Raw genomic sequence first — 22954 nt, 5'->3', positions numbered from 1 at the left:
GTGTTAAAATTAAACCTAATCATTGAATCAAATAATATGCTTGTCGAGAAGGCTTACTTAGAGCCTAAGATACTTTCAAAAAATTTACCAAAGGACTTTCGGTGTCTAAGGCCACTTGGGAAAGGTGGTTCCCAAAGTAGCCTTTTGTACGATCAAGCCGTCGCCGTTGCAACGTCCACGTGGCACGATCTCCGAGGACCAGTCCTCCATCCGCGCGGCATATCGGTCAGGTACGACCTTTCGGTTGTAGAATGCATAGCGATCGCGCTTCGACTTCGTCTTCGTCTTCGTCTCTTTCATTGCACTGCCACACTCTCTCTCTCTCTCTCTTCCCTCTCTGTCCCTTCTTAACAGCGCTCGGGAGATCGCCCGTTACGTTGTGACGCGGAACGCAGAAGAGTAGGGCTCAAGTTTTCTCCGTCGCTTTCGTTCGCTCTCGCTGCTGCATTCCTCAAGGCACGCTTTCGCCTCTTCCATTTTCCTTCCCCTTTTCGGTCGCGCTTTTCCGACGTTCATGGGTTGCCTGTGCTGTTTGAGTTTCGTTCGGCGGTCTGTGTTTGCTTGGTGTCCAGTTTAGCATATCGTATCAACATTACCTCTGGGAGTTTTCTCTGCCTGTTGTTATGTCGAATCACGTTTGCGCGATGGGTCGTCGTCTTTTGGTTAGAGTGAGTCGGAAAGAGTGCCGTGTTTGAGCCTGCTCGAATGATTGTTTTTATCAGCTAATCCGTCTAGTGTTCTTACGTTCACAGTATGCAGCGCCCTCTGTTCTCTTCAATCTGGGTAATGAAAGGACCAGGGAAGAATATTAGTAAGGAGAAAATTGTGAAATAAAGATCATCTTGCCCTTCCGAATCTTTTTGCGATATGTGTAGTTTTGAAACTCTTAACAGCCAAATATGTTGATAAAGTGACGCTTTTCCTCTACTCTGTCATTTCCGCTTTTCCACGTGTGGGGTCCTTGTTAAGCTTGTCTTGGCCATTTCCCTTTGGTAACAGATTGTTGGGCTGTCTAAGGATGGAACCAAGCTGCTCGACTAGTGGGAGCAATAGGAAGAGGCATGTGGACAGTGTAACTGATGATGGTGACGCGGAGAGGGTGTATAGATTTACAGTACTGTTGCCTAATGGTACTAGTGTTGGGATCACAATAAGGGACCCCGACACCCTGATGCCTTTGGGAGACTTTGTGCTTACGATCAAACGGAGATACATTCTAGCCAAAGCGCAAGATCCGTCGCTGAAGTTGAAACGTCCTATAGCGTGGGAGAACGAGGATTTATATATCGAAGATGCCAACGGCGATCAGATCAAAAGAAGAATTATATTTGATAACTTTAAACCGTATAAGCGGCATATTATACATCTTCATGTGAGTATTAGGACAAGTCATACTGAGAGTAGATTGTGTGTGTTCTTTTATTGTGCATGTTCACTTTTATGGCTGTACTTATTTTACTGTTTGTGTTTTCTTTTTTCAACTAGGATGGGTCCGGCAACGCAATTAATACATTTGAGGTTAGTATTTTAGTTCTTTTTTGCGTCTTACTCAACCATTGATATATTCTCAAGTATAGGTATCACATGTCCTTTAGGAGTTTTCTTCTTCTGAAATTTGCTAGTACCATGCGGGAGCGTATTATGGCCTTTAAACACATCACATATGCTATGAAAGAGTTTCTCTAGTTCTCTGTGCTTCTTCAAGTGATTGCATTGATATGTGGATAAAATTTCTCGCAGGATATGTGGGATTTAACACCTGATACAGAATTGTTGAAGGAGCTACCTGAAGAATATAATTTTGAAACTGCTCTTGCAGATTTGATAGTAAGTTGTCCCGATGATTTTGGAAGTTGAGATCCCCGTTTGATCCCAAACTGACTACTGTTCATTTCACCAGGATAATTCCTTGCAAGCTGTATGGGCTAATCCTCCGAAATCTAGATTGATTAGGTGATTTCTTGATCTTGTTACATGATTATTAGGATTGGAAACATACCCTTTGTGGCTTAAGGCTGAGAATTCGTGAATTTTTAGAATCCATTTCGTGGCTTGTGGTGGAAGCTGTACAAAAGTTGATGCTTCTTTGTGTTGATCTAGTTGTTGAACCGGCTGCATCTTAGGACTTCTCCTATAAAAGGAACCTTTTCTTTTCAAATAGAAACTTTATACTAAGCAAATGTATAAAATTCGATTAATGAATTGTTTACTGGACATATACAAACTATTGTAGACTCGCATTCCTGTAGTTCAACTAAACTAGTGAAGGATAAATCTCGAGGGTAATGGAAAGCAACATTGAAGCTTTTCCATTGTTTGGAAGTATCACTGCCCGTTTGCTATTGCGAACAAAACTCTTCTTTTAGTCTGAACCACATAGGACTTCATCGATGCAAACATCTTTCAGCAATATATTATGAATTATAAGTGTCATTTGAGGACTGTCACAGTTACTTTGACACGATATGTGAAAATAACCAGTATAGGTGTTTGATGCTGTATGATCACGTCTAAGCTATATTTTCATCTTTCATCTTGATGCTTGTGCTAGCTGCATTCTTATGGACATTTGGTTGGTTTTGAATTTTGGAGCCTGGATCGCTATTGTTTTGAATTTGCAGCTTGGATATATCCGATGAAAAGATCTCTATCTTTGACACTGGCCCTGGAATGGATGCCAGTGATGAGAGCTCTATAACAAAGTGGTATGCAGTACTCTGAAGCAATGTTTTTTCTTCCCTCATGTAACCCAAACCCAATCCCAAACATACACCCGCACACTCACGCGCCCATGGCAACTTATATTAAATTCCTTTTGCTAGCAAGCCTTGGTTTCTAATATGATTATCTTTTGTGACTTTACATGGATTTTGTGTTCATTCCTTTTGTCTAGGGGAAAGATGGGTGCCTCACTTCACAGAAAGTTCAAAGCTATGGCAGTAGGTGGAAAACCTCCATATCTAATGGTAATTTCTCTTTAAACATGTAACATGAATTGAATCTCCTTGTCTCTGCATGAAAAGGACATGCAAAATGTTCTTTTGCAAGTAGCAGGAATCCATTCATATTTCCATGAGATGGAAATTACATGTGTTGACTTCAATAAATTAGGAGTGAATCGATTTTTCCACAGCCATATTCATACACTGTCAAGTATGACATGACGTATTCAATGTTTTAAGAATTAACTTCCCCTTCCCACAAATGTTGCCGATACCTTCCACTTCCCCTCAGTGGAATTGATTTTCAAAACTCTGTTGCACCATGCAGCATTAGCTTCTTTGAATAACATAAATCATGTTGATTTGTATCTTTTCCCTATCCTCCCCCATGAGAAAGCAAACACGAACTTCTGTTTTCAATGAGTTGGAATTATTTGAGAGGAGTTGACAGTATGATCCTTGCTGACAATTCACCGTTCCATGGCTTTGAATCGGGAAAGTGACCTATTTTAAATCTCCAAAAGTTCAAATCGCTTCTGGTTTGTGGATAATTTGTTGAGTGTGGTGCAGCCTTTCTTTGGCTTGTTTGGATATGGAGGGCCAATTGCTTCTATGCATTTAGGAAGGTACGTTCCAGAGTATTGTAGTTGTAGAAACTGGTAGCACATTATATTTAGTATTGGTAATTTACACTTCGTTACCTTATAACGGGTTACAGGCACGCCGTAGTTTCTTCGAAGACTATGAAATCCAAGAGAGTATACATGTTACATCTGAAGAGAGAAGCCCTACTGAGTAGATCTGGTTCTCAACATTCTTGGAAAGTATGCAAGATCACAGATAACTTCATTGTTGTCATATTTTTCTCTTGACTGGACTCCCTTATTTTCCATACATAGATTCATCCGACCAGTCATCATTTTCTCTGTCATTTATTCAGACTACTGGTGGCTTCAGGGTTCCTTTAGAAATTGAAAGTGCCAGAGCACCTCAAGGAAGCTTCACGAAGGTAGACCTTTTTTAATCCATTCTTTCTGTCGTTGTATTTCAGTGTCAATCATATTGACTGATAGGGCATTTTGCCGTTCATATGGCACATCTTTTATCTTTATATTTGCGACTAAATTTTTGCAATTGTCTTTTCTGGGAAGGTTTTACTCTACTAATCTCTCCAAATCTGGTAAAAACCATTGCGGGATGTTATTTGTCATGCTCTGACCATCATCCCAAACTCCCCAGAAGCTCTAGAATTTTTTATTTTTTTTGGCTTGGCCATGGCACAGGAATTTGGAAGTAGGCATGGGTCAGTTGTCTTGAGTAACTATTAGGCTCTAGATTCTCTGATTATACCAGTTGAATACTTCTTGGGTCATGACTTTACTTTGTCCTCATGGCAAAGTCAATCATCCCAAGTGAATCTTAGGCTTTAGAGTTTCTAACTATGTCACTCCAATGTAGCAGTGATAAAATAGATTTTTTTTTCGAGATTTAAGATTGAAATATTTGTAGAAGATGTTACGTAGTGGGAAGAGATAGGGAGAATTCAAAATCTAAGAGATGTGAGGCGACTTGAGAACTATACATGAGAGAGAGATGAAACAAATAAACTGGCTGCTACTGTGAGTTAAGACATACCTCTGGGCACAGTTTGAAGTCGATTATTATAGGTAGAACACTTCTGCATGCATGTTGGTGTCCGCTGATGGAGGAAAGCCTCTAATATGAAGTTCTTAGCAAAAAGCCTTATGTCTTTTGTGTGCTGCCTTGGGGCGAATACATACACATATACATGTATGTACATATATAGTTAATGACTTGAATGTATTATTCCAAATACATTCTTCCATTAAATTTTCAGGTATTTGTTGCTTTGTCACAAGCTGGTAAATATTGTGAATTCGTGGTGCATAGACAACACGTTGTGATGTTTTAATGTGGCCTTGTTATGTAAAATATGTACAGGTTGAGATTTTCAAGCCTAGAACGAAAAAGGTGAATCTACATCAACTCCAGTGCAAGCTGAAGGACATCTATTTCCCATATATTCAGGTTTGTTGCCGTCAGATCTGTTTTTCTTTGGGATTTTTTTTTGTGTGCCATTAGGGTACTTGTTAAGCCACACATTGAGAAAAGTTCGCAGTTTTAAATGCACTATTTTACTTGTGTTATGTGTGGTTAATGCTTTAGAAATCAAAACATTTCATATAAGTATGCTTAGCAAGTGCCTCGGGGCACTCTTTAACGAGACTTTCATAGAGGTGTTATAGCAAGAAACTATTTCACCACAAGTGGAGAAGGTCATACTGGTCCTTTTCTCTTGGCTTGACGAGGTTCATCAGCTAAACTTGGGAAAGAGTCATCACTTTTTGAAAATTTAGAATGATGTTTTGTCTTTCTAACAATTTGTAATTGCTAGATTTTTCAAAATGATCTACTTATTCCAAATTTTAGATGGTGCCTGGTGGATAATGATGTCATCTTCGATTGCCTGGTGTTTTGGTTGTGGAAAGTTTAAGTACTGCAGAAATTGGAGTAAATCAAACACTTCTGTTAATTCCTTTATTGCTGCTATAGAAAGTTAATGCTATAGCACATGCAATAATTCTATAATGCCATCACTGCAAAATGTTGAGAAATGCTGCCACCAGATTGCAAAGTTGGGTTCAGTTAGTAGTTGCGGCCAATGTGGGATACGACTTTGGTCAATATCTTTGAGATTATTACTCTTGGCTATGATTTGAAACTATGCTAATGAGTTCTCTCTTCTGATGAATTCATTACTATTACTTGCTGTATTACTGGGGATATCAATGTAGAGCAAAGTTTAAGAGAGCAAGTAGTAGGTAAAATGATTTTTCAGGGTTATGCAAGTTCGCTTCTTCTCTATAAGGATCACATAGGATGCCTGAATTTGATTTTATCTCATTAGTTTGATTGTTTGCAGTGTGATGGTTTGTCCGATTTGAGGAGGACAACAAGACCGGTCTATTTTGAGGTATGAAGTGCACTGTTAATGCGGTGGCCTCTAATATTAAATCCTTCAGCCCCATGATGCTTTTATCCTTTTTGGTCCACTTTGAACAGGCAGTCTTCTACATTCTTAATGTTGGGATAGAAAAGGCACAATCCGGCTATGTAACAATGTTGTTCAGATTTACGAACAATTTCGGATTTTGTTGTTCTCGCTATGCCTACAGATATATTATGTAATTTGAGAAGGGGTTTTCTATTTAGACGTATGGTTTGTAGAAAAAATAGTATCCATTATTCCATTTATTTTTTCATCCACTGTGAACAGGCAATTTTCTACATTATTACTGTTGGGATAGAAAAGGCACAATCTCGCTATTTAATTATGTTGTTCAGATTTACGAACAATTTTGGATTTCTTGTTCTTGCTATGCCTACAAATATATAAACTAATTTGGGAAGGTTTGCTGTTTAGACTCATATGATATGAGCGTGTTATAGTGTATGGTTTGTAGATAAAATATTAGCCATTATTGCATAATGGGATCTCATAGTAAGCTTTTTGCACCATGAAATGAGTGTGTGCTTTGTCAGGTTAATGGTACTGATTTAGCTGAAATTAAAGGCGGGGAGGTTGCAATTACTAACTCGCATTCCTGCAATGGTCCTGATTTTATAATTGAAGTTCATTTTTCAATCACACAGGACACTGATGCAAATAGAATACCTGGTAAGTATCTATAGTTCTCTGTCCCGTTCTTTTTAGAGAGGAGACAGTTATATCGTCTTTAATTCTAGGTTCTCTACCTTTTATCGTTTTTAGGCCTTCGTTTGGTCTGCGGGCATCAATGACTATAGCACTAGTTTAACCTAAGAATGTCACTTAGATTGTGACTTTCCTCTAATATAATACATCGCAACACTTTTCAGGTTCCACAGCAATTCATGAGGCCAATGCTTGCCTGAAGTGTGTCTACTTTCCTGTTGTTCAGGTATGGCAGAATATTCGTATAGTTTATTTTCTTTTCAGTTCACTGTGGAGGAAGTTCTGAATTTAAGTACTCCAGGGGAAGGAAACCATCGAGAGAATCTTAGAGGAGTTAGAAGCTGATGGATGCAGAGTTGCTGAAACCTACGAATCTTTCAGTCGTGTGTCAATCCGACGTCTTGGCCGACTGCTTCCAGATGCTCGCTGGGTGAGTTGTGGATCTTCTCAAATGTTATAATCAAACTAAGAAAAGCTGATGAAACAAAAAGCCCAGGCAACTCCCTTGCATTACCTAAGATGAGTATGTTGAGATGTAGGCTTAAATGCCTAAAACCAATAGCAAATTTAACGGTCCTTAAAACTTATGGATACGGCCTCCTGTTGGCAGATGGTTATTTAAACCTTTCTTTCTCTCCGCTATCTAAATCCAGTGGTCCAGTAGTTGTGCATAATCCATTTTCCCCAAACCTTCCAAGAAGCAAGGTTTAGACACCTGGCCCCGTGGTTATCCTTTTGGAAGATGGACGACTGTGACAGCCATTGCTCATCTGATGGATCTTAGTGCATCGAGAAAGGAAGCATTCTGCAAACCTGAAAAAGTTTAATTAAAAATTCAACAGATGGAGTTCGTGGGAGCCATTTTTCTCACTTTTAGTTGCCCAAATATGAACAAAACAGTTGCTGCTCAGTCCCTGCATGAAATTTAAGCAAACCCGGTCATGTTTAAAGCTGGTATGAAGTCTAACCTCCTAGGCTGGTTTAAAATTTTTTTTTTTTTCAAGGCAGGGTGGTTTATAGGTTTGATGAGCCCACTTTCTTACCTCTATGTTGTGGCTGGTGTGCTGGGAATAGCGACATCATGTAGCCGGTTGTGTGTTACATGCTAGAACAGTGGTGAAATGGCATCCTGACATTTCAAATCTCCTTCGCTGCTGTCCTTTAGTGCAACTTATATTATGAACTCTCGTAAAATTTTCAAATGGTTAACCCCACCAAATCATGCTCAACCTCTTTCCTTGGTTGGCAATCTTGCCCAAAAGTTATAGTCGATGTCGATGTGCTTTCATATCTAGCAAATGCCCGTGGCAACTCATTCTGTCTATGACAACTGCCAAAATTAACTTTTTTCTATTTTTTTAAAATTTTCAGATCTTTGCTCACTCAATTGCATTTGATCATTTCTTTTCGTCCCTTTTAGTGCAATATGCAAATGTTGACATCATATTATTCAAGCTAGTAAGTTAGCTAATAAGACCGATTTTGCAGGAAACGGGTCTCTAACATGCTTACACGTACTTTTCTCGATTTTTACTTGATTAACAGTCAAGGTTTTTTGTAATCTTGACCTCGTATCTTGTGCAATATCATCAAACTTAAGATTTTTTCCAAAATGAAGGCATTTCTGACAAGAATCTCAGGAAAATACAAATGCTAAATGTAGATATACATTGTGATTTATCTAATAAAAATTTCATGTGCACGTTGAGAAGGTCCTATATGAGAAACTTGATCCAATTGAAAAATTTGGGAATAAATCAAGTGTCAATGTCAAGTGTTTGATGCTTCCATTGTCTCTGTTTTTACTAACTTGATTACCAACAAAAAAGAAAAAAGAAAAAACTAACTGTGATAGCCAATGACCTAATGGATGCTTTCTACACAGGGTTTGCTTCCATTCATGGAAGAGAGACGTAAGAGAGGAGATAAAGCTCACTTGTTCAGGAGATCTTTCTTTAGAGTTAAATGCTTTATTGGTACAGTTATCACTGATTATTAGGAACTTTCCTATTTGATGAGATTGCATTTCTTCAATTATATACATCATGAAATGTCTGACATAAAATTTGATGATGTAGATACTGATGCTGGATTCTCTCCAACACCTTCCAAGGTGAGGGGAGCTCTACTGTCTATACATGGGCCATCAGGCTTTTAGTATTAGAATACTTCGTGTTCCCAGTTCTAGCATTTTTATGTAACTTAAGACTTTCCAAAGCTTTGATATACTGGAAACATATGGGATAGGAATTAGAGATTTCTTGTAGTAAGGCCATAACAGAGTGTACAGTTTCTGAGGTGCAAACTGGAGCAGGAACACAAAAATAAAAAATGTGTCCAGCTTATTCATATGTTTCCAAAGTGATTCTTCTGAAATTTCATCATGTATGCTGGTGGGAATGTGCATTTTTTGTGGATAAAATGGTAGCATCTTGAATGTGTCTGTCGCAAGTTTGATCGGAGTTAGTCCTCTTTATGTTGACATATTATCACATTTTGAATTCAGTGTCATATTTGGTCTTTTTAAGTGTTATATCTGTGGGCAAAACACGTCGTCCTTCGTCCATTATTTGTCAGTTGACAGTAATGTTTCAAATCTTTCGCATTGCTGTTACCTAGCCGGAGAGAAGGTTAGAACTATGCAAACACAGTACCTGTAAGCCTATGCAGTTGAACATTGTTCTTATTGATATTTAAATGTTCTTGAATAAGTTTGATGATCAACATTTGAAAGACAAGTCTTCTTCACTTCCTTGTCTTTTGGTTCTTCATTTGTCTAGTATCTGTTGAGCTGACTTTTTGCTTAATAAGCAAATAATGTACTTTCGGAAAAAATCAAAGCTGAAATGTGTCCATCTTATGTAAATGGTTCAGTACTTGAAATACTTTGCTTTACCGAAAGAGTAATTGAAAGACCAAAAATAGGTAGAATGACATATAGTCATCATCTAAATTGCTTGAGAAATGTGATTTGCTCATCTTCTTGTGCAACTTTTCATATCGATATGCTCAGTGCTCCTTACTTTTGACAGACCGATCTGGCCCAGCATAGCCCATTTACCTGTGCTCTTAAAAAAATTGGCAGGCCTCTTGATGAAGTAAAAGGTCATTGCTCATATTTACATCCACTATCTTTTTCTTGAACTTAACATGGTTTTCACGTTAAAGTCCTTAATGATTTTTTTTTTTCCATTATCTAGAAATAAAAGTTAAAATCTGTAGAGAAGGGAAGTTGCTGACTCCGTTACAACTGGAAAAGGAGTATTGTGATTGGATTATCCAAATGCATAAACTTTATGATGAAGAGGTTGACAGCGGTGAGGACCAAGCTGTTTTCATACTCAACCCTGGAAACAAGAAGGCACTTGGTGTATCATCCAACGGTATGTAGAGGTGATATATATCGCAATCTGGTGGATTACCAGTGAAGTTCTGCTATGTTGCATGCTAGTGGCTTGCCATTCAGTCTTTTCTCGTTTTGGGCAAAATGTTTGATATCTTTTAAACTTCTTTGACTGTACTGCTTCCTGTCTTACCTATTATTTGTTTGCTTTGCTGCTCATGGTGCAATTGGTTAATTTAAATATTTGTATCTTAGTTCTAAGAGTGCACCGTCGGATGAAAAGGAAGGGAGTATCTTGGAGACGTGACCAGAAAATCAAAATTCTCAAAGGAGCATGTGCCGGAGTGCACAACAACAATGTCTATGCTACTCTAGAATATTTTTTGCTCGAAGGACTTCAAGGAGATGGCGGTGGTAAGTAAGAAATGTTATACATGCATGCATTTAGTTGCTTTTATTTTGAGCTTTCTGCCAAAAAGATACTTTTATCGTGGCCATAGTAGATTATCTCGGTACATCTACCAGATCACATTTATAGTTAAGAGAAGAGAATCTTCTGTTGAGCATGCAAAACGAAACGGAAAGAGATACACTGCAATTGATATGTACAGATGTTATAATTTCTATGGTAACTCTAAGTTTCTAACATTTTGCCTGTTCCGTAGTAGTCAAAATTTTTCTGACAGTTTTATTATTTCACCATCAAAGACTTGATTTATGTTAAGTTTTCCAAGTAGACTTGGACAGAAAGGAGGTTCCTTAGAAGTGGCGCACATCAATCAGTGGCAGCATTTTGCATTTGAACCATCAGTCAATACTTATATGAGTGAGGATTGAAATGAAAGAATTAGACCATGTATTCAGTTAAAGAAAAATCTTTTGGTCAAGTTTTAACCATCTCTCTGGTCATAGGGGATTTCCAGATGACAAGTTAACTTGATTGAGAAAAATGTTTATTTGTGGCAACGATGTTTCTCCATTGTATTCAATGAGGTATATCGGTCAACTAATCTGATGGTCTTCTCCCTGCAGGGGAAGCACGAATCATATGCAGGTAAATCTCTTATCGATTTTCTGTGGTTGAAGTGCTTTTCGTTTTCATCAACCGGTTAGATACCTCAAGATTTTGCTAACAAGCTGTCCCCGCATTATTGTATGTGAAAGGCCACTAGGGGTGCCTGATGAGAAAGGCTGCATGCTCAATAAGCATGAGGAAAACGTTTGCTTGGAGGTTCAGAGTTCTGTATCTATACCTATTGGAGTCATTGACTCTGGAGAGGTCTCTATTTAATTATTTGAATGTCGTTTTACTTCTTTATGTCGTATTATGTCCATAATCTTCTTTTTGTTATATGTACTCAATCTTGAGCTTCCAAAAACAGTTAGTAGCTGTTGGGAAATCCGAGTGGGAGTGCCAGTTGGAGAAGCACCGCTCGAAATCTCCATCTTCAATTGACTTGCTAGATTCCAACCAATGTGAAGAGTTAGGAGTTCATTCGGTAAGTGTCTCATTAGGGTTTTGCAAATCGGATCTTCAATTCACAGGTGACTACAGGGAGTATTTCTTGAAGCATCCTATATAACCTTGTTTATTTTATAGCATTTAGGTGAAGTCTGTAGGTCTGAAAGGTTTAAGAGCTGAAATTTTTTTTGGCATGGTTAAACATATTGTTCCATCTCCTTAGAATATCCGCTGATCAGAGAATACTATTGGGTTATCTGTCCTCTTCTATAGTACTAGCCTTTTTTTTCATTTCTTTTTCTTTTTGTTTTCAGGCATTACCAGTTCATGCTCCGATTCCTGCTGGACAAGACCCTCCAAAGGAAATTGTAGCAGTTGTTCGGCCAGCAAATTTCTGTTTCTCCACTGCTCCAAAGAACTTGGATCAGAAGTACATTGTCAAAAATAGGATGGAAATGTCTATGGAAGTCAAATTCAGTGGCAATTCTGATAATGGTCAAGAAAGGCATATCTATTCATCTCGCGTGACACCATCTTTTCATAGAGGATTTCATGGTCTATACATCTTTTCCTTGCAGCACAAGTCTCATGAACTATTTCAGAAAGCCGGTGTATATAAATTTTTGTTCCGTACAGTAAGCAAACTCTTCCTACCCTTTTCTGCCAGCGAAAAAAGCAGGGACAAACTTTATGACCAAATGCTCTTTTTATTCTGTAATCAAACATCATTTTGTTTGTGATCAGGATGAGACAAGCTGTAAGAACTGTGAAAAAGAGGTAACAGTTCATGCATCTGCTGAGGTTGGAAGGTGGCAACTTTTGGGATATGATCAGAATAAGCATCTTCAAGTCAGGTAAGGGTAGTAAGAAGTTTTTGAAAGTACCAATTTGTTCTTTTGTTGTATATGTGGAGCTCCAGGTTTATAATGTAGTTTATGGGATATTTTGACAGGGTTGGATCATGCTTTGCCCCTTTAGATGTCGCATGTTATGATAGATATGGGAACCTCATTCAACTCCCATCAACTCCAAAAGTTGATTTGCAATTCAAAATGGGCAAAGGCACGTTGATTTATGTGAAGAAAATGAAGGCAGGTCTTTCAGCCAACAAAAAGACCCTAAGAATTAAGGTGACATGTGCATCTATTAAATATGTCAGGCCCTTCTCAGATTTGTACACTTCACTACAATTTAACTCTACTGAGATACAGTACTATCTCAACCCAGTTCACTAAAATTTAACTCTACTGAGATACAGTACTATCTCAACCCATTGTATTTACTTATTGTGTAGGATTTACTAGTAGAAAGTGGGGATTTAGACATTATCCGGCCAAGCTATGAGGGCACAATGCTCATATGTCCACCAGATGATTCTTTGTCGATTTCTATTCCATGTCGAGGTATCACATTCCAGATTGAATTCCTTTACAGCCATGAGCACAAGATTTGTTAATTATTAAACTATTGATACGCCTGGTAATTATTTTCTCTACTTTTTCGTAGTTATTCCTGGACATGTGCGGCGTGTGTTGGCACATCCATCTACACAAAGTATCCAAATGCTTCCTGGGTGCATAGTACAAGAACTCAAATTGGAGGTAAAAGCAGATCCTCGCGAACCTTGTGCTTAATGAAGTTTCTGGCACTGTTTGTATGAGACAATACTCAATCATATGCAGACTGTTACTTGTGTGACATATTGCATACTCATGGTCCACAGCACATTTTCCTGATCGAGGCCTGGTCTTTCTTCTTTCAAAAGAAAAATAACAAGTATCTGAGGCAAAACTTCTTTGAACTTTTTTATTGTGTATATTGTAGAACTTTGCTGTAAAACAGAAAAAGAAGTATAAGGGAACTTGGTCCGAACTGGCATTATCAGTATGTTTAGCAAATATTTCGCTGTATATTTGCAGAAGCAATTATTTGGCACCCTAACTTATATCTTTCATTTGATTAATTTCTTTTAGATGTTTGATGCATATGGAAATCATGCTTTGGAGGGCTCTGAAGTTCTTTTGAAGGTTGAGGGATTTTCCTTTAAAGATCAGATGGGTAAAAAGCTCAAGGTGATGTGCTTCCCAAATTCCCTGTGATGCTTATGAGTAAATTCTGTAAATGGTGATTTGTTCTCTTATTCTATGTGTGGGAGATGAAGGAAAATGGGGGTAATGAAAATTTGGGTGGAAAGGGGTGAGAATTCGGAATTTTTGTGAGAGTATGGAAGGAGAATTCTCTCCCACTCTCCCAAACAAAGCTTGAAAGATGGCTTTTGGTAATACATAGGCATTCAATTCAGCATGTTAGTCAGGGAACTTATCTTTCCGTAGTTACGTATTAGGTGCATTGGACTATTTAACTGAATCAACAGGAACTTTGTGGTAACTTTGCTCTCGTTTTTACCTGCATTTCTGTTGTTATTTTTGCGAATGACCCTGCTGACATTTAAATAGAGGGCATAAAATGTTGAAGTGGCATGTTGGTAGCCCAAAAAAGATTTGATGAAGGGTGTATTGTGTATTCGTACAATATTTGGAGCATCATATGCATTGCTAATGGTTGACCTCTGTCAAAATTTATTTAAGAGAAGGAATAAATTTCTTGTTCAGGTGGATCATGATGGATTTGTTCATCTCGGTGGCATGTTGAAAGTTACTGCAGGTTACGGTCAAGATGGTATGAACCTTGAGTTTGTGCCTTGTACTTTTGCTTTGAACTCTTGTAATGTTTTCTGGGTAATCTTTAGTTGAAGGAAACTGTTCTTGCAAAAGAACATTAAGTGAAGTAGAGTGGAGTATGACCAAAACAAAAGTAGAGTGGAGTATCGCCCAAATTCTTGCAATAACTTTCACAAGCTATATCTAAATATAATGAACCTGGTAGATTGACCATGTATTCACCATATTTCTTTGCTGATTGAGCCTGCAACCAAGAATGCTACTATTAGAACTATGGCCAGTCGAAATAGTGTGTGGCATTCATGGTCCAATTTATAATTCCAACTGTCTATCGTTAGTATCATGTTGTAAACCATTATTGGGTCCATCATTGATAGGGCATTTTCCTTTTCAATGTGATGCCTGTTAATCTCATGAAAAGTGCTAAATTTTGATTATCACGACTAACTTCTTAGTTCCTACACTGGCCGTGAAATCAATGAAGTTCATTTTGAAAAATAGAAGTCTCTACCGAGGGTGGACTCATAAATTTCGATATAATAAAGGAAGTTACAAGTAGCAAATAACTTGGAAACTCAATAGCAAAGGAAAAACATACTCAGCCTATTATAATCTCTACCGAGGGTGGACTCATAAATTTCGATATAATAACGGAAGTTACAAGTAGCAAATAACTTGGAAACTCAATAGCAAAGGAAAAACATACTCAGCCTATTATAATTACCTTTTCTCACTGAAAAGTTTCATCCTTATTCTAAACTAATCTATACTTGTTTTCATTTTTTTCAAACTAATTCCTCTTTCCTGATGAAGGTTCAAAAACTCTTGCTAGTATAAACTTTAGACTCATTCATCTGTTTCTTTGGAGTTCTTCGTTCATCTCTTGGTGAACCTTGAAAATGAGAAGAATTTAGCCATTATGTAAAACATAAGAAACATGAGAGGTAGCATTATTGACACATATCTTGAGGTTTACTTTAATGAGAACAAAGTTTGAGTTTCTATTTACGATACTAATTATTTCAATTGACTCAAAGAAAGGACTGCATTAATTTATCCAATAAACTCAATGAATCAATATTTTCAGAGAATCACATTGAGTCGCCTTTTATTTCTTCAACTTATGCATTGACCATACAGTTTATTTGATTGTAGTATGGTTTAGGCTCTTGGTCAATCTACTTCAGTTATTCATTGTAGTGCTGAAACAACCAAAGCTTAACATGAATCCTATAGACAAGGATGTCGGTACTCCCAATACATGCGGTAAATAAGAATCCTTTTTCTCAGAGTGCAGTCTTTCTGTCACATGAAATCGCTTAGTTCTATCAAAAAGGTGTTTAATTTTGATTTGGCTTCTGGGACATTTCGGTTGATGATAGTTTAGTTCGAGGAACTAAAATTGCGGTGTCTATATTTCATGTTCATGCAGCATCTGTCATAATACTTTTGTTTAGGATTTTATATGGAGTCACTAATGAGATTTGTGTGGAGGGAGATGAGTAAGGAAACGAGAATGTAATGGTCCCATAGAACATGTTCTGATAATTTTAGACTATTGTAGTAAGGATTAGAAGCATTGGGCCTCTGAAAAACACGCAATTTCTTTACCAACAATTATTTATGTTATATTACATTTCACTTTATTGAAAGAAACTCGAATAGGGTCGATACTGTCATCACTTGGCAGCTGCACTGGAAGTGAAGTTGCAATAGTTGTACTATCCAGTGTTTTAGCAACTGACTGACTGGGGATATCTACATTCATTACCTGCATACAGTGTCGCTGTCTATTATAGCCAGAGGTGAAGAAATATTCAGGGAAGAATTCCAAACAGAAAAAAGGGAGCTCAGAGTTGCAGAACCAGTTAGTGCAGTCTTCTGCTTTTAGTTTAACAATAGCTTTTCTGCTGTTCATTCTCATCAACAAGAATTATCTTTAAGCATCAAGGTTGCAACGTTTTATCGCTGGTAATGTATTGGTAATTCGCAATGGTACACTTATCGTACTTGATTCATGAATGCAGATTGGCATTCAGCCTTCTTCAGATTTGCAGCAGCAGGAGATTCAAACCTTATGTCCAAATAGGATTATAATGATGCTGCAGGACACATCAACCCCCAATGATGTAGAGAATGCACTTTCCATCATCAAGAATGAGAAGGTATTGTATAAGATCTTTATTGCACTTTACATCCCTATCATAAATCTGGTTACTTGTGGTTTGTAAATTCCCACTATAATCTTGAAGTCGTAATTATTCTTTAAGAACCTGGCTTTAAGATTATAGATTTTACCTTTTCTCATGTTCCAATGAGGTCAGTCAGTTGCAGCTAGTGCCCATCATTCTCACATGCTTATGTGGTCGGTTGTGCCTAGTGACTTACAATTACTGCTTCATGCAGATTCTTGAGAATGATATTCTTGAAACTGGTTTGCGCATTGGACATCGGGAAAAGGCGCTGAAGTTGCTGCATGAACGGAAGGCCGAAATAGAGCAATCTTTGGTGGAATTGGGAGGTGATTATTCTTGGTTAATGTCATTCTTGAAGGATAATTAGTTTTCATAAATGCATGCAATGTTGTTTTGTGACGACGCCGATTTCTTTGTCCTTGTGGTCTTGTCAATATCAGTGACCTATGGCTATTTAGTTTGGATATTTTAAAGAGTATAAATCCATGTTTTGAGTGTCATATTATGACTCTCTCATCGTATTATTTTCTTTGTCTCTAGATGAGAGAAATGTGATGCTTTTTAAGGGATGATTTGCCATTCATTCCAATATACAGAATATATAGACCTGAATTAAGTTAGGAAGAAAATGATTGCTTAGTTAATGGATGCTTTTCACCAAAATCACCTGGGGTGCAATTATTCATTTTACCTAGCAAATTCAGTTGTGACAAGTAGGACCTGCATTAGTAAGTTAGGTCTTCAGGGATGACCAACTTTTACAGTTTATGCAGAGCCTTCCCCCTTGAACATTATGGACTGCTTTTTCACCAAAGAGGAAATGATAGACAGGATAGAAAACAGAAATGGCTCGGCAGCTTCTACTCTCTGCGAATTGACAGAAGGACCGCATAGACGATCTAGAAATGGCATAATTGGTGTGGTTGCACTTCTTGGAACGGTTTGCAATATTGAGCTTAGCAGGTAAACTATCACTGACCCTTCTATCCAACCACTTGTTCAATGCCGCAAATCCCCTTTTTCACACTAGACAAATTGATACTTAAAATTGCATTTTTCATTTTGGAGGATGTTAGCCAAGTATCTGGGTGTAGATAAAATGCTCGGGATCGTGTGCGCAAACTCTGAGACGGCATTTAGTCTTGAGGCGTATGACCAAAACGGGGAAGTAGATCTCCAAAATGCTGTCTATGCAAAAGCAGCTGAACTTGGCAAGTTTATTAGTGGTGAATTCCGGGTCATATGTCTTGAGGAAATAAGGTGCGTGGTATTTTTTATTGTTTTATAACATTTAGTGTTATGGAAGATTATATTCCTTGACCAACTTAATTGAGTTGTGGAATGCATTTCCTCATTGATTTGCAATAAACCTTTGGCAGCCCATATATAGGAGAGTTTGAAGGTTTTGATAGGAAACTGGCTTTGCCTTTTCCTACCTTACCTAGTGGAGAAATTCCTCTAGGTTTCTTAGGATATGCGGTTAACATGGTCGACATAGACGTCGATCATTTGGCTACAAGAACAGTTGAAGGCCTTGGTCTTCGAGAAACGCTATTCTATCAGCTTTTTGGCAAGTTACAAGTCTATGACACCAGAGAACACATGAAGCAGGCCCGTGTCTACATAGATGATGGTGCTGTATCACTGGACGGTGGAATAATACGAGAGGATGATTCGATTTCTCTTGGCTTTTGGTACGTCTGTTTCTCCCTCCAATCTTCCATATGTTTTAAGTAATTAGAAAATTTCTGCGATCAGGATCTGACCTAACTGAAATCAAAAGAGAAAAGGAAGTTGGTTGCTATTCATGGTAGTCAGTCATCAAGCTAAATATTCTCTTTTGCATTTTCTTTAGATTGAGAAAAGGGTGAGAGACATTTTCGATGCATAGTCAATCATTCTTTCAAATTGATCAAGGAAGAATTTTCTTTGCTGTAAAAGCTTTTGCAGCAGCAAGAATATCCCGTGGGTTGTTTCTTCTATGCGCTTCACAATCTGAAACAAGTTTCACGACATCGTACGACATGCTTTGTTGATTATTACGGCTTCTGAGTTCTTGGTTGACCTGATTGCTAGTTCATGTTTACGGAAGATATCTCCATTTACTGCTACGAGTGACCTGGTTTACCAATTTGCCTCTTCAGGAAGCCGGACATATTCTTTCCTGTTGTGCCGTCTGCAATTCAGAATAATGCTTCTCCAGAGAGAACGCAACGCAGGATGCAGATAGAAGAGGCTATGTCAGAGTTAAGAGTGACCCTCCTCGAAATACGTAAGGTTACAAGAGCTTGTGAAGAGGCCAGGCAGCAATTTTTTGAGAAGACCGGGGACTTTCGTAAGTTAATGGGCACGGCAGAGGCTTTTGTGAAAAATCACTATCCGAAGTCGGAATCCCGCCCTGATAATTTGTCTCCACCATTGCCTCGTGAATGATTTATAGTTTTAATTTCTGGGCTTGGGAAGATGGGATAATTGTCTATTCCTTGTAAATGAATGATAACCAAAAGAATCATTTGAGTGTTTTGTTCAGCTATCAATGTGCAGCTATCAATTTTGTGGGATTTTTTTTTTGGTCGAATCTTGTGGAATTGAAACGGTAGAGAAACCCATTCTTGGATTTTATTATTTAATATGTGCTTCTTGGAAAATGCACGTATTATAACTCCTAAACATGGCTAAGGATATTTGCTAGTACTGTTTGTCAAGCAGCCTCGCCGTTGCAGCTCGAACCGCAAGTTGAACAGTTACCTCCTCTTTGATGGATTGATGTTCGAGAATCATTAATCAGTTGGCATCGCTTGTAAGGGTGTGCATGGCAATATTTTTGCTTTAGAAATTAACTTATGACCGGAAGTTAATTTTTCTACTTTTACTCATAAGCAAAAATTGGTTTTTCCTCTTTTACTCCAATAGTTGATTTTTGATAAGAGAAATTTATTTGGTAATGGTTAAAAATTTCTATTTTTGAAACATTGTTAACACAAAATCTTCTATGAAAAATTATTGTCGGCGATAGAAAAAAATTTATTTTATTTTTTATTTTTTAAAATTTCTTTAAAAAATAATTTTTATTATTAAAATTAGTTTTAAAAATAAAAAAAATTATAATTTATTTTTTACTATGGTGGTTGGAGATGGAGACTTGGCGGCAGCGGCTGGTGAAGGTCGGTGACAAATTGTAGCGGTGGGTGGCACGGTGGTTGAATGTTGGCGGCGAGGGTTAGCGAGGGGTTTTTCATTTTTTTTGGGGGGTGGGTGGTGGTGGTCGCGACCGGTGAAGGTCGACGGTGGAAGAAGGTTGGCGATTGGCAACAGGTGGGCGTGGTGGCGGGCGGTGATGGGCGGAGGTCGGTGGCGGGAGGCTAGTAGTGGTGGGCGGTGGCCGGTGGAAATCCATGGTGGGCGGTGGCGAGTGATGGTCGGCGGTTGGCGGTGGTTGCGGTGGCTTGTTGGTGGAGGTCGGCGATGGGCTACGACCGGTGGTGGCAACAGTGGGTGACGATGGTCGCAGGCGGAGGTCGGCGGAGGTCGGCGGAGATGGACATAGTCGAAAAGAGAATGAGGACGTAATGAAAAGACGGTGAGGCGAGAAGACTTCTTGAGTTTTTCTTCTTCTTTTTTGGTCCAAGAAGTACTTATTCGGTTGTGAAGTAATTTTTTTTAACTTCTCAAATTGGGGGAGAAACAACTTTAGAAGTGAAAATTTACTTCAAAAGTATAAATTTCTTTCAGAAGTAAAAATTTTTACCAAAAAAATTTCTACTTCAGAAGTTACATTACCAAATGCATTTCTACTCTAGAAGCACTTATGGAGTAGAAACCCACATCTAGAAATGTTACCATGATGGGAAAAAGGCACCAAACAACTGCAACTCTTTTATCTTAATTTTTCTTTTTGTGACACCAAAAATCTCCAATTTTTACTCGGGTAACATTTATTGCAAGCTATTTTTGTTGCACCAAAAATCTTGAATTTATATGTGTGACATATTTAGCCCTAAATATTTTCTCAAATTCGGGATACAAATTTGAATTAAATGTGTCACCAGATGGTTTTTTGAGTGCAAAAAAAAAAAAAAGTTTTGGGTAAATGTTCGAAGGAGAGCATAATTTAAATTTTTGGTGATCTTTTCTTTCAAAACCAATGCTAATGAGAATGCACGTTATTTGCAGATGTTTCCCATGACCACGGATATAAATCCGATCATTAGGACTATAGTACTCTTTGCACTCTACTTAGGGGCATGAGACAACTCTCTCTAAGGAATTCGGCAAGATAACCTTGATCAACTCCAAGTCAATAGAAGCTAGCCCAACAGCAAACCTAGCAGCAATAGAAGTTAGTGCATATTCTTGACTAGGGGTAAGTATGGTCCGAGTTGGTTCGGTTCCCTCAAGAACCGTAGATCGGACCGAATGTCCCCGCAACCGTGAATCGACCGGACTAACGGTCCAATTTCTAAGTGATCCAATAGAATCGATAAAATGAAAATAAAAAAGTAAAATGAAAACAAAAATAAGAAACCCACAAAATTAAGTTATGTTTTTTTTTTAATTTTAATTAACTTATGTATTTAAAAAATGAAATTAAAAATTCATTGGTTCGGTTCCTGGTTCATCATAGAATCGAGAACCGGACCGCCCGAATATCGATTCCACCTCGAGGAACCGGGGACCAAACCGGTGACCTTAAGAACCAAACCAAACTCATCGGTTCGATTTAGGCAATTTACGGTCCGAGCAGTCCATTTTGCTCACCCCTAGATCCGATGCACTTATCCATCATCAAGTATTGATTTGTGGAGGCCCAATACCTAAAAAAATCTCAAACTTTAGTATAAAAAAATCTCAAACTTTATTATCTATCCCAATTATATCCAATATTTTTTTGTCTCATAAAAAACCTCAAAGTTTTACTTTTTTCCCAATTTTACCTACCTAATACCCACATAAACCCTCAACATTAGCATCTGTCATAATTATATCCAAAACTTTTTTTTGTCTCATAAAAAATCCTTAACTTTTACTTTTATCCCAATTCTAACACCTTATAGCCTTCCGTTCATAATTACCGTTAGTTAATTCTGCGTGTCATTTTCACATCGTCAATGGATTATACTTTAGTAAAGCTAACATGAAAAAAAAACCCCCCAAACTTCTCTTTTATTATTTGTTTCCCTTACAAATTTCCGGGAGATACAAGTTAGTCAAGACAGCACGTTTCGGATTCTCCCGGGCACTGAGCAACCTAAAGAATGGTTAAACGTGGTGATCGGATTATTTGGACGAGTAATCTCAAATTTCGTTGTCCCCGAAACCTGTTATTTTCGAAGTTCGGCGAGAAAATTCGAGTTACGTAGGATTAATTAACGGTGATTATGGACATAAGGTTGAAGATGATAGAATCGATACACTAGTAAAGAGGTTTTTTACGAGACAATAAAATATTTTGGATATAATTTTGACATATGCTAAAGTTGAGTTTTTTTGTTAGTATTGCGCGTATAAAATGCGGACAAAAATAAAAGTTAAAGTTTTTTTTATGATTGGCAATTTTTTTAAATAATTAGAACAGATGTTAAAATTAATTTTTTTTTATTTGGCCGCTTTATGGACAGAGTTTTATGGGACTGTTTTGGGGGGTTTAATTTTAAATTTTACATGTAAGATTTCCAATTAGAATCAGTTCTTCTTTTTAGGAAAATTGGCAGATAAAAAGAGAAAGCGAAACGTACGGATAATTGCAGACAAAGCAGACAGCTTTTGAGGCTGGGGGTGGAGTAAAACAACAAAGCCATCGACACCGCACCGGCAAACAAAACGTCGTCGCCCTGCTCATCATCATTTGTCACTTTGGCGGCGCACCACGTCTTAACTTTTTATTATTTCTCTCCTGGGTGAGTGGCGTCCAACATTGTTCCATTTTAAAAGCAAACAAATTACTTTTAAGACAGAGCATTTGTTAACTAATTAATCTCAAATCCACGTAAAGCGCGCTCTCGTTCCACTAATTCTTTGTCCGATGCTCTGTCGGGGTCTCACTTGGACGAGGAACCTGTTTGTTAGCATTGGGCACTGCCGCGTTCTTGTCCTCTCGTTTCGGAAAAAAAGCCGGGATAATCGGAGCTCCCAGTTGTGCGCTATTTTTTCACGGAAGGATTTGATTGGACCAAATCGATAATTTCCGAGATCCGGAGGCATTTTCACACGTGGACCAGGAATCTACTTGATGAGCCTATGCCCACGTGAGATTATTCCGCGCAAAGCTACTTGAATTATTCATTTACTTATTCTGGTCAAGCTTCTGGTCAAGAGTTGAGTGGGGAATAGGTCGAGTTCACTTCGCTGTCCATTTGTTTTGGAGCCTCGTACCTCTTCGTCGGCTACTTGCAAAGCCCTGTCAACTCTCAAGAAGACATCTTTCTTCATTGTTAACCCACTTTTCAACTTTCAGAAAAGTGTACGGCGGACATCGACGAACGCGTCAATGACCGTCAAAAAGAAGAGGGTGAAACGCAAAAGACAAGGTATTTCGTGCGTTATACTGATGTGATACCCCCTACGTTAGTCAAGATTTACAGAAATGTTACGAGAT

The 22954-nt window shown here is 38.1% G+C and overlaps 1 protein-coding gene across 2 annotated transcripts; it reads left to right on the top strand.

Annotated features, from left to right (window-relative positions):
• The first annotated feature begins 326 nt into the window (after positions 1–326).
• LOC115754255 (structural maintenance of chromosomes flexible hinge domain-containing protein GMI1) lies at positions 327–18923 on the top strand. 2 transcript variants are annotated; one of them, XM_048283069.1, is made up of 37 exons: positions 327–447; positions 971–1372; positions 1486–1518; positions 1741–1827; positions 1901–1953; positions 2622–2705; positions 2894–2966; positions 3513–3568; positions 3661–3766; positions 3883–3951; positions 4905–4991; positions 5887–5937; positions 6507–6642; positions 6843–6904; positions 6980–7108; positions 8564–8654; positions 8757–8791; positions 9711–9783; positions 9879–10061; positions 10277–10435; positions 11054–11075; positions 11186–11300; positions 11404–11520; positions 11798–12118; positions 12228–12337; positions 12436–12613; positions 12778–12886; positions 12990–13084; positions 13457–13555; positions 14096–14162; positions 15946–16031; positions 16192–16329; positions 16571–16685; positions 17133–17322; positions 17428–17619; positions 17739–18053; positions 18504–18923. In XM_048283069.1, exons 2-37 carry the CDS (start codon positions 1019–1021, stop codon positions 18790–18792), a joined length of 4479 nt encoding a protein of 1492 aa, XP_048139026.1. In that variant the 5' UTR covers positions 327–447; positions 971–1018; the 3' UTR covers positions 18793–18923. The 2 variants fall into 2 exon arrangements, with proteins under 2 accessions (XP_048139026.1, XP_030549081.2); XM_030693221.2 differs by having other exon boundaries at positions 5872–5937.
• The last annotated feature ends 4031 nt before the right edge of the window (positions 18924–22954 follow it).

This window comes from Rhodamnia argentea, chromosome 7, assembly GCF_020921035.1.
Source record: "Rhodamnia argentea isolate NSW1041297 chromosome 7, ASM2092103v1, whole genome shotgun sequence".
Taxonomy (NCBI): domain Eukaryota; kingdom Viridiplantae; phylum Streptophyta; class Magnoliopsida; order Myrtales; family Myrtaceae; genus Rhodamnia; species Rhodamnia argentea.
Note: the sequence above shows the minus strand (reverse complement) of the source record. Positions and strands in the feature narration are given on the sequence as shown.